General features: G+C 41.3%; 1 protein-coding gene across 6 annotated transcripts in view; it reads left to right on the plus strand.

The window, feature by feature from the left end:
• The first annotated feature begins 4,221 nt into the window (after positions 1 to 4,221).
• Positions 4,222 to 18,643, plus strand: part of PLCG2 (phospholipase C gamma 2) — a 70,328-nt gene continuing 55,906 nt past the window's right edge. The window contains exons 1-3 of one of the 6 annotated variants that reach the window (XM_083851654.1): positions 4,222 to 4,256; positions 4,373 to 4,466; positions 17,444 to 17,682. In XM_083851654.1, coding sequence (XP_083707780.1) covers positions 17,487 to 17,682 — 196 coding nt within the window. In that variant the 5' untranslated portion in view covers positions 4,222 to 4,256; positions 4,373 to 4,466; positions 17,444 to 17,486. Of the gene's footprint in view, positions 4,257 to 4,298; positions 4,467 to 11,846; positions 12,110 to 12,227; positions 12,473 to 13,844; positions 14,477 to 17,443; positions 17,683 to 18,643 lie in introns of those variants that run through there. The other 5 variants (XM_083851656.1, XM_083851655.1, XM_083851657.1 and 2 more) reach the window with 5 other exon arrangements.

The raw sequence follows: 18,643 nt of genomic DNA on the forward strand, positions 1-18,643 counted from the left end.
TAAAAATGACATTGAAGTTGACATAAACAAGAGATGTTTTTAAATATATTTCTTTTTAGGCAGACGTGATTCCATCATATGGTGGCTGAGAAACCAGAAATTTAGGTAAGTATAGCAGGCATCTTGGCCTCAGAATTACAAATTATTTTTTCAATGCTACACTCACTCAGATTTAGTTTCTAAGTACAAGCGGCTGGCTCAGTGGTATCGAAGAGCAGCTGTGGGGCTGAGGAGGGGTGAACCCAGCTGCGGCTGTGATCCCAGGGGGAATTCTGCCCCAAAATGCAAACCTGCACCTCTGCAGCCCCCTTTGCACACATACAGAGGTTTGGGAGAAGGCCACGTTGTAATGCAATGTTTTGAGTCCCTAGAAAAAGGCTCACAGTCTTGTTGGGTGCTATTGTTGTCTCGAGGTGCCCATGCAGCATTGCTCCTTGCACGTGGGAAGCCGTCCCTGAACCCTCTGCCATATGGCCCCCCATCACATTCACAGTCCAAAGCTAGTTCAAATGAGGAAAGAAAATGAACTGCCGGCTGATTTCCATAGCATTCCCTGGTTTCTGCCGGGCGCTTTGCAAGAGTTTTGTTTAGACACACCGACTTCCGCCCCGAGCTGCAGGGACAAGCAAATGAGCCACTGCCGCTCTCATGTGAATATAAATGGCTCGACAGTGGTCACGCAACGGCAGCACATCAGGCGGTGTTTGAATTTTGACCTGATGCTACAAAACCACAGCACTGCCTTAGTTATGTCCTGATTGTGCTCTTTGTTCTCAAGGGCCCATAGCAAACCGTACCAAAATAAAGAGCGCCTGCGTTTGGGATTTTAGGGTACCTTTTTTGAACAAGTTTTTGCAAATCGGCTTCTAAAATGTGTCTGTAATTTCTTTAAAAAAGATTTCCTGTAAGATTATCTAGGACTGTCACCCTGGCTGGGATTTTTTTCCCACTGCAGTAGCCCAGAACTTCTGTACGAGGAGCATGACCAGTTTTTCCTTGTCTTTCCTCAACTAAGACATGTCCAGAAAGACTGCTGGCCTTCTCCACTTGGAGGGAAGACTGATTAAAGAACATCTTCATTACGCCCTAGTACAGCCAGCCTATCCCCCAAATATTTGTCTTTGCTTTAAGCAGTAAAAATGTAAAGAAGGTGAGGTTAAAGTAGTGTGAAGAATGAGTGCTACATACACTGAGGAGCAATTGCATTTTGTTTTATCTTCAGCTATGCAACTTTTTCTGTAGAGTCTGATTTTTGATAGAATGATTAAACACCATTTTTGAACAGGCCTGGGAAGGCAGTGAATTTCTTCTCACCACACACGTAAATAAAGCCGTGATGTTTGAAGGTCTAAAAAATTTGAAAAAGTATATGCCAGCAAGAAATATAATTTCCCAGGCAGCTATACGCTCAACTTTCCTGCTTGAATATTTCAGCAGAAATTATTAGTGTTTACTTTTCTTTTTGTCATCATGGGGGTTTTCAGAAAACCTGGTAATTCTTTTCTGTTTGCAAAATGATCTTAATGCTTTTTTTTTTTTTAGTGTATCATTGACAAATTGCTTACTCTGTTTTTTTTTTTTTTTTTAAATCAGCGGTGAATGTCTTAATTTATTTGTAGTTATTCATAGACGTCTTGATTTTTCCTTTTGTGTTCATCACTGTAAGAATCAGTCACTAGCTGGCTGGCTGGATTTTGCATAGTCAAATTTTAAAATACGCATTGCTTTGCTTAATTACAAAGTCAATTTTTCAGCTTCCTCATCAGAGGCTAGACGTAACTAACCCATGCAGCATGCAGATCGAGTTCCAGGTATTTCAGCCAACCGTACTGTTCAGGGGCTATTGCTGTGAGCTTCTGAGTGTTTTTGTTGCATTCATTTTTCATGAACATCTACAGCAGTAAAGTTTATCAGCTGGTTTACTGTTAACAGGCAATGATAATGAAAGGCAAGATTAAAAGCCGTTTTTTAACTTAAAGACATACGGCTGATTCTCTCTTTTCTATTACTTGCAGTATTCGTAATGTCGGTTTTGGACTTGTGTTTTCAGATACCTTTGCCCTCTCGTTATCTACATGGGCCAACCCTGAATTGCTTCCCTTTTTGCTTCTTGTTTTTGTTTTGGCAGATCAATATGGTTTTGTTCTCTGGTGGTGCTTGCAGAGCAGCTGCACAAACACTTGTGCCAGCGGCAGGGAGCAGTCAGGGTAGAGCTGGCAGGAGGCAGAAGCAGGAGGGACTGCCTCTTTTCATTATAAGTGCTGGATGAAGACGTACGTGAAACTTCAGCTTTAAACCCATTATGCCTCAGCTCTTTACCTGTGGGAACAGAGTTAATAATCTCCGATCGCTTTCCTATCCTGTTGCCTGCTATTACCTCTGCTACGTTACAACGGAGCGCTGGCTTTAGCTAAAACCCCTGTGCACTTCTATAATAACTGCAGCTACAGTTGCAAAACTTTCTACTCCAAATTACATTCTTCAGCGTGAAAAACGAAGTCCATTGATAGCTTAGCTAACTATATGTGAACTCTAATTTTGCATTTTTAGCTAAGAAAATATTTTCTTGCATACTTCTGTTCTCTGAGAACAACGTGAAATAAAAATATCTGTCTTCTAAATACCCAGCCCCAGACTTCCTGACTGACCCACTATGAACCACTGCTGCTCTGCACACATTATTTCCTCTCTTTGAAAGAAAAAGAAAAAAGAAAACACAGAAAAAATTACCCACAATCTGGCAACACCTTGCTTTTCCATTTGCCTCATCTCTATTTTCAGGGGGTAGCAAGCTGCTCTTTACAAGCAGGCAAGTCAAAGAGCATCCACTTCTCCAGCCTGGGTCTTTTCTGACTCCCTTCTCTGGTCTCCTCCCCAGGACCAAAGCACCTGTCTGATGTCAACTGCCCGAAGAGGCTGAAAACATTTTGGTTTTCCCTGTTAATAAATATTTTCTTCTGCTGTAACTTTCATTTGGCTATTTTCTTAGTAAAACATATCCTTTCTGCAGCAGCACTGCTATTGCAATGCCAAGAGCTACAAGTCTGGCTGTTGTCAGACTACAGAAACTGTCAAACAGCAACTTCAGCTCTTGTCTTTGCTTTGTGACTGAGTCTTTCCTTCCACAGGAGTAGCCAAGGTCTCCTCTTCCCTCTGATGGCTTTTGTCATCAAGTCAGCAGCTCTGCACGCTGCCTCCATCTGTGCTGCCAGACCCGTGAAAGCTGGTGCCTGTCACCTGCGGGGATCAGGTTTTTGTTACTTATTTTTTTTTTTAGGGGGGCCCTCTAAGAAGCTACTTCTCCAGTTATATTTCTGAACGATTTTTTCCCCAGTTTGGTATATTTTATTTTTGGTCAAATGGTGTCATACTTTGTTTTCATAAAATACCTCAAAAATATCTGTTTTGGCCTATATGAACATTGGTTTGATACAAATATTTGGATTCTGTTTTAATCTGTTTAAAAACTGTTATTTCTTTACAAATAGATTCATGTATATTTGTTGATTTATAAAGCTGTAAAGTATGATTACTCTGCGTATAAATTACTAGAAAACTAGTATTATTCAGCTTCAACAATTTCATTGTTTTCAATGGAATAAAAAATAGTCAAAAATTTCAAGCATTGACTGATAATCTATTTCCATCCTATTTTAATCTATTTCCCACTGGGGTAACAAGCTAGGAGTTGTCTTCTGGTCTAATCTTAAAATCCTGTGTTCCACGTGTAAACCATTTGTTTCCAGGCAGCATATCTCAAACCAGAAATGAGTGCTTTCAATTTTTGTGTGTTTTTCTAAGGATTAAAGGTATTAAATATTTTACCTAAAGCCCAGTTGTTGGGATTGCTAGGGTCTGTGAAACTCTCAACGTTTCTTAAAAAAGTAAATTGTGTCTTGGTTGCAGACAAATTTTAAAAACAGGAAGAGAGGGCATCCCAAAGGCTTAGAAACCAGAGAGCAAAGAATTCAAAATTTACCTGAGACAAAACAAAAACTGTAACAACTGTTGCATTTATTGCAGGCGGGGGCATTATTAATGTGTTATTAATGTGTGATGGTAGTGACCCATCATGAAAGAGCTCAGCTCATAAAGATGGTGAAAGAGGAGAGAGTCTTGCTGGTGAAAAGTGACACACTTCATGTGTTCCACTTTCCTTCGTATAACTTCCTTTTTCTTTTCTACTTATTTTTTTTCTGCTAGCAACAGCCATAACAAAATCTGCCCTTCCGAAGGAGAAGAGACTGTCATCACAGGTGACAGTTTTTTTTTTTTTAATTGTTATTATTTATTTAATTTTATATTAAACAAAAAGCTCAGGCTGGTGAGATTTTGTGTGCTTAAGGGGTCTTAACAGTAAGCTTTTACCCAGGTGGAATCAGAGCACAAAGAGGAAGAAACCTCCGTTTGACACTGCCTAGCTAATCTCAGCAGTATATCATTCATTATTCTGCGCAGGATTAAAGGTAAGCTCTGTATTGCGGCCTCTGAGACTCAGCAAGGCAGATATCCTTCACAGTAAACGGGTCAAATAATTCCTGATGTGTGGCAGAAAGGTTCTGGAGTGAAGACAGTTGGGTTTAAATTACCTGGCAGAGCCCTCTGTGTTCTAGTTTTTGCCTTCCCTCATGTAAATTTTTTTTGTATCTTACCTCCAGAATAAAAGGACTGTCTTAATCATACAGGAAATGTAAAAGACATTTTCCTTGAAAGAGGGAGTGGTATCTTAAAATTACTAGTCCAGTCTAAGGAAAGAAAGTGGAGGAATCAATCTATGCGTGTGTGAAATTTCTAAGGCTGGAAAATAACCGAGCTGTTTTTAATTCATTCCAATTTGGAGATCAGGCTAAATAAGCATCTACAAATTCACATTCTTAGATTCTTCATTTATTCTAGATTTGTCTCCTAATAAATGAGAGAAATTTTCCCTTGAAGGTTGTTTATTTTTTTCATGTTTTTCTCTCTGTTGGAAAAGTTCAAATCTAATGTTTGTTCTTAAGAGGGTTTACACAAAGTTTAAATTCAGATTTTCAGTCAAATGTTGTTAACTGAGGAAGTTTTGGTAGCTGGTACTTACAAAGGTATTGTGAAGTATCTGAATTTTGTAGCACAAATGAAATCCGGTGGGAGACGTGCAAAGTGTCTTATACAAAGTTTTTAAAATAAGTAAAATACTATGACTCTACCTACGTATGAAAACTTATATTTGAGAAATGGAGCATGTCATGTGATGATATCAGTGTGAATTTCTGAAAAATTGATCCTTTGTAAACAGAGGTTCTTCTGAAGATGCAAAGTTAAATTTACTCAGCACGGGTACTCAGGAGACCATTATAACAGAACATGGGCCCCAGCAAATTTGCACAGGCTGTAGTATCACATCTTTGCCACCTGCCAGCCTGGGAGCAGAGTACACAGCAGACCCTAACACAGCTACTCTGGTTTGTTCTGCAGGCTCGAGGGCAGCTTGAGAAATAAGAAAACTTAAGCAGCCTACCCTGAATTTCTAATTTATTCAGGCTTTTAGTAGTTAATAGACATATCTGTATTTTCTCCTTTGTTTACCCCATTTTTTAAATTGTTAACAAATATGTTAATAAGACTGGCCCCCCTATGCCAGGGTTTGTCATACCTCACTCATACCAACTCCTACCTTGATCTGTTGACGCACAGGATCTCTAACGCTGTATGTTAAAAAGATGTTTATCATAAAAAGTAGAACAGAAGGTTTTGACCCTTTTATGTGACTCATTCAGTTGTAACTACAGTGCATAAAGATAACAGCAGTTGCAGTCACGATTTGCATTCTATGCAAACATGCTGATCACAGAGATACACCAGATGGACTCTCTTCCAAGGCACAGGCGCCTGCAGTGCATATCCCAGAAGAGTATCTCTCATCCTACCCCTATTCAGAAAAAAACCTCTCAAGTACCTCATTAGTTTTTCAATCGTATTTTCATTTCAGTGAAATTTTGATGTGTGTTTTACATGATTGCATGCTTATCTGTAAATAGGACCAGCGTGCTCGCTCTGTCCTCGGTTAATTCTAATGCTCTGGTTAGCCAGAGAGCTTTTCTAAACTTTTCTAATGCAGCGTGTGACGGATTAAAGCTGATCTTTGCATGAGTGAGCACTGATGCAAGAAACTTCTCCTCCCTTCCTGTGTGCCTGGAGGGAAGGCCTCAGACTGTAATAAATCCCTGCAATCAGCCATGTGTAGAGTAGAAAAAGACCGGGGCTGCATCTGTCTAATGGTCCCAGAAGAACTTCCACCCATAGCAGCTAAGCCAATGTTAAGAAGTGTTTAGCAGAATGAGAGGAAAATGGGAAGTGATCAGTGAGAGAGCACGTTGCAGCAGTGCTCGGTTTGTTCCTCCCGTCGTCACAGCACGCTGTATGGTCCCACCACGGCGCCTGTGACTTCAGTTCAGAGCAGGAGTGAAATGCTCCAGTCTAGCCTTGCTCATCGCCGTGCCCAGCCTGCCTGAAGTTGTGCTTTTCCACCTCTCTGAGCTTGAAGGGATGACGAGTGAGAGCAGGAGGCTAGAGCACATGGTAACAGAGCGCTTTCCTCTCCTGAGCTCACCTGTGGTGCTGCTTTGCGGTGGGGAAAAAATGAAAGGCTGAAAGATAACTAGAGGGAAGGTCTGGACTTTTTCTTGCTGAGCGGCAACTCACTTCGTTGAAAAATATTGCCAAATGCTTTTTGTTGTTGTTTTTCACCTGCAGTCGCATTCTTTTTCTGAAGGATTTTCATTTGATTGGCTTAAAAGCATAGACGGAAAGTTTACCTGGTTCCCTGCAGAGCCTCCTGCAGCTTTTCAGCTGTGGCCTTGGTAAGGCAGAATTGCTCGCTCTCAGCGGTGCTGGTGAAGAGCTGCTGGCATTGTGCTGCTGTGGACACACTGACTGTAGTACTTCATGTTTCATCTGAAGGTGTAACTGCAGGCCCTATAAATACACTGGTGTTATGCACAGCTGGCAAAACCAGTCCAAGACACTGAGTGAACAGTTAGCTAGCTAATATGTGTATAGAAAAACCACATTTAATTCACATGTTCTCACATCTATTTTTAGTTTTTGATTGATCATCCCAAATCACATGACAAGAGTTTCTGCTAAACTGAAACTTTTTTAAAAAAAAGTCGTTCTGAGAAATGAAAAGGTTTGTTTTTTTTTTTTTTTTTTTCTGGAATATCTAGTTTAGCTGTGAGGAAATAGCATTCCTAAGACAGGTCACCAGTATTAAACCTGGAAGATGTTCTGCCCTAGGCTTGCTGCTGCTGTGAGATCTCTGGCAAACTTCCTCACTCTCCGGGTGGGCCTCGATTCCTTTGAAAATGTGAAATGATGATTTCTATTCCTTTTTAAATTTGTTTTGACACGTATAAATGAAAATTGTTTCAGAAATGACAAGGGGTATTATTCTATCAAGTTTTTAGGACAGTAATTCTTTGATTTTTTTTAAACACGGTGCTTGCAAATAACAAGGGACCAGGTGAGTTAAGTGAGAAGTAGTTGAATGTTTTAGGACTCAGGCAAACATCACAGCAGGCAACAGGCCAGCCACTTACAAGCACAGCCTCCCTTCCTTCAGGTCAGCTTTTCTGTTAGCTACTTTAGTTTATTTTAAATCAATATTTACTTTAAATATTGTGATTGTGACAAGTAATTTACCACGATTAAAAAGAAAATATGATAAGAATGGAGCCAAGTAAACACTAGAACACTTTTTTTTTTTTTTTTTAATAAGAAATGCACTTTGCAAGGAGTCCAAACTCCGCTATGTTGGGAAGATGTGCTGAGGCTGTTTTATTGTCAGATGGCATGAACACGTTTGAGGCTGGCTCCTCTGGAAAGTTCGTTGCTTGAGTTGTGCTGCTGCAGCTGGACAATATTCTCAGAGGTCGGATTCATGCTACAAAGGCACTTTGAGACACTAAAGGTGATGATTACAACTTGATCGAGGCTTCCTGGCATAGCTGAAGGTTCTAGAATTGGCCAGCTGGGCTATGGCTGCTAGGCCACTGCAAGCAACCTCCAGTCTAGGACTAGCCTTGGTTACTAGGCCCCGTACTTAAACAACGTCATTTTCTATGGCCAGGGAAAAACTTTGACAAAATAAATGAGTTTACGAAGAGGAGCTGTAAAAGAACAACACGTCCTATGCACTCACTGGGCCCTAGAATCCCAGCAGCCAAACAGTTTGTGTGGACGTGCGTGTGCGCGCCCTCTCGTAAATCTATCCAAGAAGCAGTTAAGCAGTTCTGCAGCGTTAATGCCACTCCACCAACAGGAACTGACTTCAGCCAGTCCTTAGTGATCACAGATTTCTCCCCTCACAAATCGACACTTGCTTTCCGATAGGAAACTGGGTTGACGTGTAATCCTGATACAGTAGTGTGCAAGTTCTCTTGGCAACAGGTTTAGAGTCTGTTTCAGAGTCCTGCAGAGGAAAAGTTCATAAAAGAAAAGCTTGAAAAATAACTTTTCTCTATGAAACCTCTGCTTATAGTTTTTGCAGCTCAAACCAGAAATTCTAGCTGAGGCTATGCACTCCTGTGAAGGAGTTCGAGTACTCTGATGGTGAGCAAATACTTAGACTAGATACTCTATCAGTGACGGTCTCTAAAATATTTGTTCCTCATGCCCAATGACTCTTCAATATTTCTTACAAGTGGAGACTGATGGGATAAAGCTATTCAAATTTTATCCTCTACACAAAAGCTTTATTTTCTTTGTAGCTCCTGTGAGGAAATGGCACCAGTTTTGTGACCGTTATTTATTCTATCCATGAGGCTGTCTTGCCAGGCCTGTGATCCTCTTTTGTGCCTTGTTTATTCTTCAGGGAAGTAATCAACACTTCATTACCAAATATGACAATAAGACAGGGTTGAAGCTGTAATTAAGAAAGTGTCAATGTCAAGCCTATAAATGCCCTTTTTTGGGGGATTTATGACTGACATATAAAAATGTACTCCCAACTGAGAACTCTCTTTGGATATTACAGTATGAATTTTGATTCTATTTAACAATACGAAGAACCTTTTTAAATTATCAAAAGAAAGTTAAGCTAAAAAAAAAAGAAAAAAATATTCTAGTGGTTAACCTTTAAACGCACAGGCTTTTCTGGGGCCAGATTCCTCAAATGAAAGGACAAATTTTCCCACAACTCTTCCCAGCCCACATATATAAACAAGTTTTTTTGATACAAAAAAGGAGGACTGACCATGCCACCTGATAATTACCTGTGACTGTGAGGTCCATACTCTTTGCAGGGAATTCTGTTGTCTGCTTGGGAAGTCCCACTTTCAAGGTTTGAAAGTTGGATGGCAGGAGCTGCTGATTCTGACAGTAACTTTGAATCTTCTGTTGTGATTGTGAGGGCATCTGAGTACTCTTCTGGTGTACTGGATGTGCTGAGCAATAGCTGATATTTCTGAGTCACACTTTTTTTTTTTTTTTAAGGATTGGTTATCCCATCTATATGTCTAAGATTTTGTTGCAACCAGCAATTTTTGGAATTCAGTGTTACGATCTCCACTGAAGCTGATTTTCTTCCACATACATATTTCCTTTCGCTGTCTCACGACTCTCCAGCTTCAAGAGAGTTTTATCAGTGAAGCCTAAGGTTGTGCCAGAAATGTTGTGAATTAGTAGGTTTTAGTCTTTCAGGGCACCACTGAGGCTCAACCACACCGAAGTATGTCTAGACCTAAGTCTGGTATGTTTTGCAGCCCTGCTTAACTTCTGCAGCAAAGACTCTGAATATCATAAAGATGGTCAACTCCGTGCCTTTGTGGCTTGTGGGTTGCTCAAGGGTGGTTCCTCTGCTGCAGCTATGCCATATGACTGGTGAGGAGACTTGGTACTAGTGAAGCAGTAGCAGGAGGGATTGCTGAGGCTGATATTTGCTGAAACAGATTCACTGCCAATGTATCCAGATTAACACTGCATCTGACAGATGGGATTCAAAGAACTCTGTTATCTCCTGCTTGTAAAATGCCTGGGATCACCTGCACCCTGTAGCTCTCTGTGGTGTATGTGCCTTGTGGCTTGGGTCGTACGAATGTTCTGGTATTCAGCTTTTGCAGCTGGGGAAGTTGGCCACTTGATGCTAGCATTCTGTCGCCATTCATATAATTTCAAAGGCAGCTTCAATATAAAACACTGAAGGTTTTAATGATAAAGAGATTAAAAGCAAACTATGGGAGACATGTTGATGTGATTGATACATATTCTGCTATTCTCATTCTTTTAGTATCATGTCTCCTGTAAGATGTTCTGTGAACTTTTAACTACATCACACATTATAAAGAAACATTTCCTAGGTTTAGCACCTGGAAAAATCTAAAGAGTCTTTATCAAGGTGGTTAATGAAACAATGAACAATGGCAAGATTATAATTGTCATATTTTTATTTTGCATTTAAAATGATCCTTTCACAGATACCAGGTTTTACTTTTTTTTTTTTTTTTTCCCCTTTTGTGGTGGTGGTGTTTCAAATGCATTCTTCAGTTTCTGGTCCTGAGTCATACTCATTTGAAATCTTCTGATGCTTTTAACTCTGGTAAGGGTTTGTTAGCTTGCCTTTGGGAAGAGTTTCCTGAATTGCTCCTTACAGCTTTTGCTGGATACAAGAAGCATTTTTTTTTCTCTTTCTGAGCTAGGCAATTTGGTAGTATTGCTCTTGGTGTTGTGGAATTTCTTGTTGATACCCCATTCCAGATATTAGATTGCTTCAGTAGCTTTGGCATGCATAGGGTGGAATTATTAATAAGTGTTTGACTGAATAAGATAGTGTTTGACTACTGTTCAACCATTTATGAAGCTGACAGAAAATCTTGAAAACATTTCTCTTGTCAGTAGATTAGATCAGATTCCAGGTCTGACTGCTAAGAGGCATGTCCTTTTCACTCCTTTGTGCCAGCTGCCAGGGTTGGAAGGACACCAGGTGAAGAGCTCTCTCTAATAGACTAAACCTGTGTTTGGAAAGCAGCATGTGTATTATGGATTTTGCCACAGCAACATGGAGTGGCCCTTCCAGAATTGTCCACAACTTCCTCTGCATGGGAAGATCTGTTCCTTGCAAACACTGTGCCATCTCTAGTTTTGCTTTCTAGACATTTTTTTTTTTTGTTTAGTCTTGACTAAAAAACACGGTATGACTAGTTCTCTGTGATGACTTTGAGATTCTGCCTACAGATGTAGGATTTTTCACCAGTTCTCTGAAATAGCTCTGGGACAAGACTGATACATCAAATTTCATGGCAGTATCTAGACATGACCTGAAAACAGTATGTCATCTTCTATTCCTACTCTTCTGAGTCCCAAACTGGGAAATATTTTTGGTATTTCAGGTCATAAGCTGAAGTTGTCATAAAATGTGCGCGGTAGTGGATCCCATTAAGTGAATTTTAACTTGAAAATATAATCCCTGTCACGGTTTTTAAGACTTTTCCATTTGTCTTTGATGTAAACCCACCCGCTCAAGCTACTGTTCAATCATGTAGCGCTTCTCAGCTGAGCGAGTGAAATTTCCTCCCCGGAGCAGCCGAGTACGTCAACTTCATATCCCTGCTTCTGCGGCTTCCTGCTACCACAGGCCCGAAAGATCGTCGCGAGCAGGAATTGTACGGAGCTTTTCGCATTTAATGAAAACTGTGACAGGTTAATGATCACCTAAGGCACACAAGCACCTGCTTCTCACACGGGCTTCGGCAACAAGGCCTCGCATGGGGACGCGGCGGCCCTCTGCAGCCCCAGGGTGAGGGGGGACACGGGAACGGCTCTGAGGGGAGGCGGCAGCGGGGAGCTGGTCCCCGGGGGAGGTGGAAGCACGAGGGGCGAGGAGGGACGGGACCGAGCCCCCTCTCCTCCTCAGGCAGGCAGGGGACGCCCTGAGGGGCTGTACGCCAGTAGGTGGCCGGCGGCGCCCCGCCTCTTCCCGGTTCGGGCAGAAGCAGAAGTGGGAGCCCCGGCGGGGCGCGGCGACACCGGCACCGCCACCTCCCGGACAGCCACCGGCCCCTCGAGCAGGTGAGGGCTCGGGGTGGGCAGGGCGGCCGCGGTGGTACCGGTGGTGGGGGGCTGCTCCCCGCGGCAGGTGAGGGGGCGGGCGGCCGCGGGGAGGGGAGAGGAGGGCGGAGAGGAGGTGGGCGAGGGCAGGGGGACGGCTTCGGGGCGAAGGGGGCGAGGGGAGGCTGGCAGAGGGGACACTGCCTGCCTGCACCTTGCGGCTGGGCGCTGCCTGCCGCAGGCTGGCTGGGGAAGGAGGGAAGGAAACCTTCTCAGCCGCGGCGGGTGTCTGACAGGGGGTCCAGGGGTGAGGAGGGAAGCCCCCCAGCGAAGAGCCGTGCGTTGATCGCTATTAATTGTTGGAGCCGTGGGTACCCGTGCTGGCGGTGCCGTGGGGAGGCGGTGTCCGAAATGCACCTGAAGGCAGAGCGAGGGGCAGAGGATGCAGCAGGTCTCGTATAAATGGAGGCTTCGGTGGGGAAAAACAGCAATTGACCCGAGTCCACCTTCAGATTGCACTTCTTGGTTGACCTGGAGCAGGGAAGGCACCTGCTCTGTCCTGTGGCTGAAGTCAAGAGTGGGGCTTCAGCAGTGCTCATCCGAGATGTTCTTTGCCAACCTATACCTTTGTGATTTGACTTTTTCTCGGTTTTTCCTCTCTTTCCCTGTTCTATCAGATGTCTGCTAGGTGAGAACTGTAGATGGTCTTCAGAAAGGGTTTGCTTTTGAGATTCAGGAGTACTGTAATGAAGTAAAACTAAATATGCAGCTTTGAGGATGGACTAAATTGGTAATTTTCCATGTCTGTGTTCGCTTGTTTCCTTGCAATGAGCCTTTCCAACTTTAGTTCAAAGTGTTCAGGTTCTTTGGTAAAAGGCAATGTAGAAATCGCTCCTGTGTCACAACACAAAAAGTAACAAACGGGCCCAATTCTGCATGGCATACAGGATACCAACATTTTCACACCTGTGGTGCCTACAGTCAAAAGTGAAGTTACGTGTCTGTGTCTAAACTACAGTTATGTTTACGTGATTACTGGATCACTCGTTGAATCATTTGAATAATGCTGGACCTCCCTACTTTAGGCTTCAGTAGTTCTCCTGTAGAAGAGCAGTAGTGCTTTTATTTCACACAAAGGTGTCCTGTAGCTCATACTCCTCAGGTGTAGAGGCGTCCAAATACTGTTTTGATGAGGGTTATAATGGAGTTCTGCTGAGTGAACGGACAGAAATATTGTAGATTCAAATATTTGTGCAGTGATGAGTGTAAGAAGGCTGAGGGGCACCCATGTGTGGGTCTAAGAAGACTCTCAATACTGAAAAGGCTATGAAGGGCTTCCTTGAGCTCTTCTGGGAGGTCTGGTGTGTTTCACTGCTAGGAAGCTTCCTGTGGTGTTCCTTCTAAGTTACTCCCAAACTGTAACAGGTAGCTGAAACAATACAGGAATGGTCACATAGGCTGATGAAATACTATGATATTTTTTCCACCTGTTTACTGATGAAGTAGGTATCCTCAGCTGCAGTATTGTTTCACAGTAAGTTAAAAACCTGGCTTAGAATTTAAGGTAGACTAAAAACAGCATTCACTCTCTTTTAAGAAGGAAGAGCTACTTTAAAAGGGGAAGTCCAGTATATTATATTCAGCGGAAACTGTTTTAGAAGCCACCTCTGAAAGGCAGTTCCTTTGCACTAAGGGACTAATCTCTCAAAAATGCTTCATCGCCTTTTATTAAGTAGTTATATTTAGAAATTCTTTTTCATGTTGCTGTAAGGTATGCTTCGTTTTACAGCTACACCTTGTACTGCAAAAGGCACAGCAGATGTATGTTTTGTTATATGCTCCTGAAAAAAATTATCCTTTTACAAGTTGTTTTATTGTTGCTGTGCAGTATTACTGAAGTGCTTAAATGTCGTTCCAATCATAACATGTTTGTTTCACTACAATTCTTAATGAGGGAGCAAAATGAGAACACTAGGCTTCTTTTATTCGCTTTCTCTTTTTTGAAAATCAGGCACCGTTCCAAGATTTTTAACTTTATTTTTTGCTCCTTGCACTTCTGTATTTACAAGTCATTGTAATAACAGAAAAAACAAATGTAAGACAAGATGACTGTGGCTATCTTGTGAGATGCAAGGCTGTGATAATTTCAATGATAATCTGACTGGTCCCAGGGGGTCAAAAAGGATCCGTTACATCCTGACTAAAATACACCATTGCTTACAACCCTTAAAAGTTGTCCAGAGTTCTCAGTTGTAGGATTGATGTGTGTGTATATATATATTTTTCAGTACCAGTAGGAAAACAGAGTACCCTTTTCTGATACAGTAACAAGCTCATAGATGTTAAACATGATATAACCTGTACAGTGCTTTGTAAAACATGGAGTAAGGCACAGTTCCTGCTGCAGAGGAACTTCAGGTTCAGTGTGGGCAATGCAGAAGAGGCCACCCTGCAGGTAAGAAGGGACTGTTGTTTGCTTTTCTGTTAGCTTGAAAAAAAAAAAATGTTTACTGAAGTGGTAGAATTTAAAAAGGGATTGGAAAGATTGCACGGGGCAGCTTCAAAGTCTGACAGATGGGACTGAAAGCAGTTGGTGACACGATGTTGAAAGACAGCTTTGTGGTATTAATGAGAAAGAGCAGAAAAGAGAGTGAAGAGCATGTCAGGAGCCCGTGACATGGGGCGAGGGGGAGGAGGGCTGGAAGAAGTTACGAAGGGGAAGCGAGAAGTGGCATGGTCAAATTAGTTATCAACACGGAAACTGAAACTGCTTGTGATGGAGAGTAGTGGACTGAGGGGAGAGGAAGAGAGCCCAAGGGGATGCTGTGTCTGGTGGCTCAGTGTGCCTGCTGCAGGGAAGTTCAGCTGGCCACGTAAACCTGTCCAGCTCAGGGATGAGGTTAAGGGGAAAGATTGGCAGGAAAATGGGCGAAAATGGTATCTTGGGCGAAAATGATATCACTTCCTTCTTTGTGCATGGATGAAAGAGCAGGTTCCAGGGCACTCTGTTTGTAAATAAGCTTGCTGAGGAGTAATCAAGCTTGTAATTAGCTGTTCGATGTGGGTGGGACCAAAGCACGGAAACTTGCTAATATTTAGGAGAGTTGCTGCATGCACGTCTCTCTTTTGCCCGTTTAGTGCCAAGGTGTGTTCTGAGTGTGTGCATGCAAATACCGGTGAGGAAAAACAGACTCTGTTAGGAGAGGCATAGCCATGGAGTTTTAAAAGTGCATAAGCTGACATGCCTTAGACATTGCCAAGATTTCTTTCAGTACTTGTATTTGCTTATATTTTTGCTTCATTTTCTTTACTGTTCTAAACAAGACAGTCACCTGGTTTAAATTCTCATATAGGTCATGTGCTGTAAGAGTTTACGCAAGCTGATGTTACTGCTTCTGGTGTTACCTTGTCATTGGACAGCTAGGCCTTAATCATCAGCATTTTTTCTCAGCTCTTCCTGGTGTAATATGAAGACGACAGCTACCCTGGCTACAGAGCTTTTGAGGCTCCTCAGATTTTGGAAATCTCTTCAAGCAGCAAATTGTTGCTTCTGTAATAAGTCAGGGCAAGAAGAGCAACAAACTTTATGCAGTTCACCATAAAGACAGCATTTTGACTCTCTGGCGATAGTATAACGAATATAAAAAAGAGTTGGGAGAGAGGAGGATGATTTTGGCTGTGCTTCAAACCTCTTTTTCCATATTGATAGCTTGATCGTTAATACTAAGGACAAAATTGATTTCCAGATATTTTTTTACAGTTGCAGAAAGTAAATTGCCCTCAGTTTCCAGAGCTAAAGATTTAACTTCAGCATAACATAGAATTCATAAAGTTTTTATCGGGCGTAAGTCTATAAATACCTGAAAACAATCAAGAAACGTTTATAAGAATGGTGATTTCTGAAAAGAACTAGTTCTGTCTCTGTCAGTTAGAAAAAAATCTGCATGAGCAAAGACTTAATGATATTTAGTTCCCTATAAAATGGTAAGTAAAAGCTGATCTGATACTTGAAAGGATCTCAGTAGGCTTGAAGTGATACTTTTTCTGATGTCTTATGAGACTCCTAAAGTCTTCAAATCAAGATAAATATAATCAGGGTTTGAACTTTGTTTAAGAGAGTCTATTCTACACTGGATCTACCAGTAACAGTTACTCTTTCCTGGGGGGAAAACAGTATTTGCTATTTGCAGACTTCAGAGATTCTTTTTTTGCTTCCTAGTGCTACAAAGTATTTTTTGTTGTTGTTGTTAAAGTACATTTAGACAGAATATGTGATGTGTTAGACTTACACTTGGTTTACATGTGTAATGTGTTGGTGATACACTTAACTACAGAAAACCTGGTAGATGTGGCAGAGGCGGATTCTATTCGTAATTATACTAAGTACCCTTTTCGGCTAACTGTTCACCAGTTGTTTAACTGTCCCAGGAAGTAAACCTTCCTTGGCCACTGGTTATACCGGCAAAATAGTTGGAGTCTTGGTGAGTGAAATAAACTGTTATGAAAACAATCTGTGCAGTATAATTGCTTTTACACTATTCTGTTGTTAGGAGAGGGGATAGAAAACATGTCAGAAAATGCTACAGAGATGGTGAATATTGCTCATTTAGAAGAGGTTTTTAATGGAGTTCTGCTTTAGTTTGAATACATAATGTTTTCATGCTTCCAGTGTCGTCTTTATTTATTCTTAAATACTGTGGGACTTAAAGGAGTTCTTTGTTATGACCTAGGTATTGTTTTTACTGGCACTTCTAGGTTTTGTATTCTTTGTAGTTATTGCTCTTTTGTCCAATTATTCAGGTAGAATTCTGTTTGCTATTTCTTCCTGGTCTCCTTTTATTTATTTATTTTTTTCCCCTTCATGCTTATGTCACACACTTCTATGTCATAATGCTGAGATTTTAAAGGTGGAAGTCTGTATTTGTAATGCTGCGTGTATCTATGCAACTGAATGTGTGCTTGCATAAGAGAATACACGGAATTATATTCTTGAATGTGATTTTATGCATTTGGGCTAAATGGAACTTAGCTCACTTTATTTTATCCTGGAGCACCGGGTACTGCTGTGTTAGAAGACTGCAGGAGCAGTTAGTGTCACGGTACAGCTGGAAGAGGGGCATCGTTCTTGCTGAGAAATTGAGCAGTGGCAGCTCCACCTGGCTCTCGATGTTTAATAGATGGTGCAGCACTAAAAAAGTGTCTCCAAAGTGTCACTGGTACCTCTCTTTGTGAAGACGGTTCCTACTTTACCAGAATCCTTGCCATTTTATCCTTAATGTTAACCATGCATATGCCATGCCTTTAAATGGGCGGTCTATTACCTAAAGCTATTATGTACCTCTAATTTATACAAACATAATCATAAGGAAATAAAAATGCTGTTTTAAATACTGATTTTCTTTCCCTTTTCTTTCTTTTTCAGCACACTGAAAACCATAAAAGTTTGATATAAAAAAAAAACAAACATGTCCAGAAAGAATATAGACTATGGGGTGCTGCCAGAGTATGAGAAAAGCCAGATCAAAAGGACCTTGGAGCTGGGAACTGTTATGACAGTATTCAGTCTTAAGAAGAGTAGTCCAGAAAGGAGGACTATACAAGTCATAATGGAAACCAGGCAGGTGGCATGGAGCAAGACGGCTGACAAGATTGAAGGTTTCTGTGAGTATTTTCAAAGCGTACCTGAACCTGGAGTTACTTAATAAATTAATGCAATTGTTGAATATTGATGTAATGAGCCTTTGTTAACATAATGAAGCTTTTGGCTGAAAATAGTCTGGTAACTTGCCAAGAATATGGTGAATTGGGGCAGTGCAGGTGAAGAATTTTCTTCAGCTCCTTAGTTGGATACCTAACACTTGTATGTGGTTAACGTTCTTTTTCCTTAAACCCTGCTCTCAGTTTTCATCTTTGAATGTGACGGTGCTTGTGTTCTATGAATTGTGTTACTGAGTAAGAAATGTTTTCCATCATTAAGCACTGAGATGTCTCGTAGATCCAAACAATTAGTACTTTTTTGTCCTTCTCTCCCCAAAATCAAAACACCCAAATACAAGGAAACTGAAGTAAATGCTCCATTTTCTTAAGGAAATTGTTGTTTCAGGTTAGAAATCATTACTTAGGATCATTATTGGAAAGTACCAATGACTTAGGAAGATGAAGCTGTGAGATATGAGATCATTTGAAGGTCCCCAGTTGATAATGTCTAGTTGATATCTGAACTGGTAAAATCTGCTATTTATAACTAGGTGGGGAAATAGAAGGGGAATTTAAAGCTACGTAGCACTGCAAAAGCCATGGTACAAGAGCAAAGTGAAACTAGTTTTCAGTTCTTACTGAACGTGGCTGATGTCAACCAAGTTCAGCCTGCAGTTTTGGGGGCTTGTACAGCTCCCATTATTATAATGTAATTACAGGGCTTGCATATGACCATTTGATAACTCTTTTTTTGTGGGCATGATTTTCTGTGCAGTTGCTAAATGGTGTTTGCCTTCTATGAAGAGATCGGACAATCTGTCTGAGTTGACGCTGACTGGTTGACCTCAGCTAATACGAGAAGCTTGGAGTTGAATTTAGGAATTGAAATTGTGATAAGAATTTGGAGTTTTGAGGTGAAGAAGTA

The sequence above is a fragment of the Anser anser genome, assembly GCF_964211835.1.
Source record: "Anser anser genome assembly, chromosome: 11".
NCBI classification, from domain to species: domain Eukaryota; kingdom Metazoa; phylum Chordata; class Aves; order Anseriformes; family Anatidae; genus Anser; species Anser anser.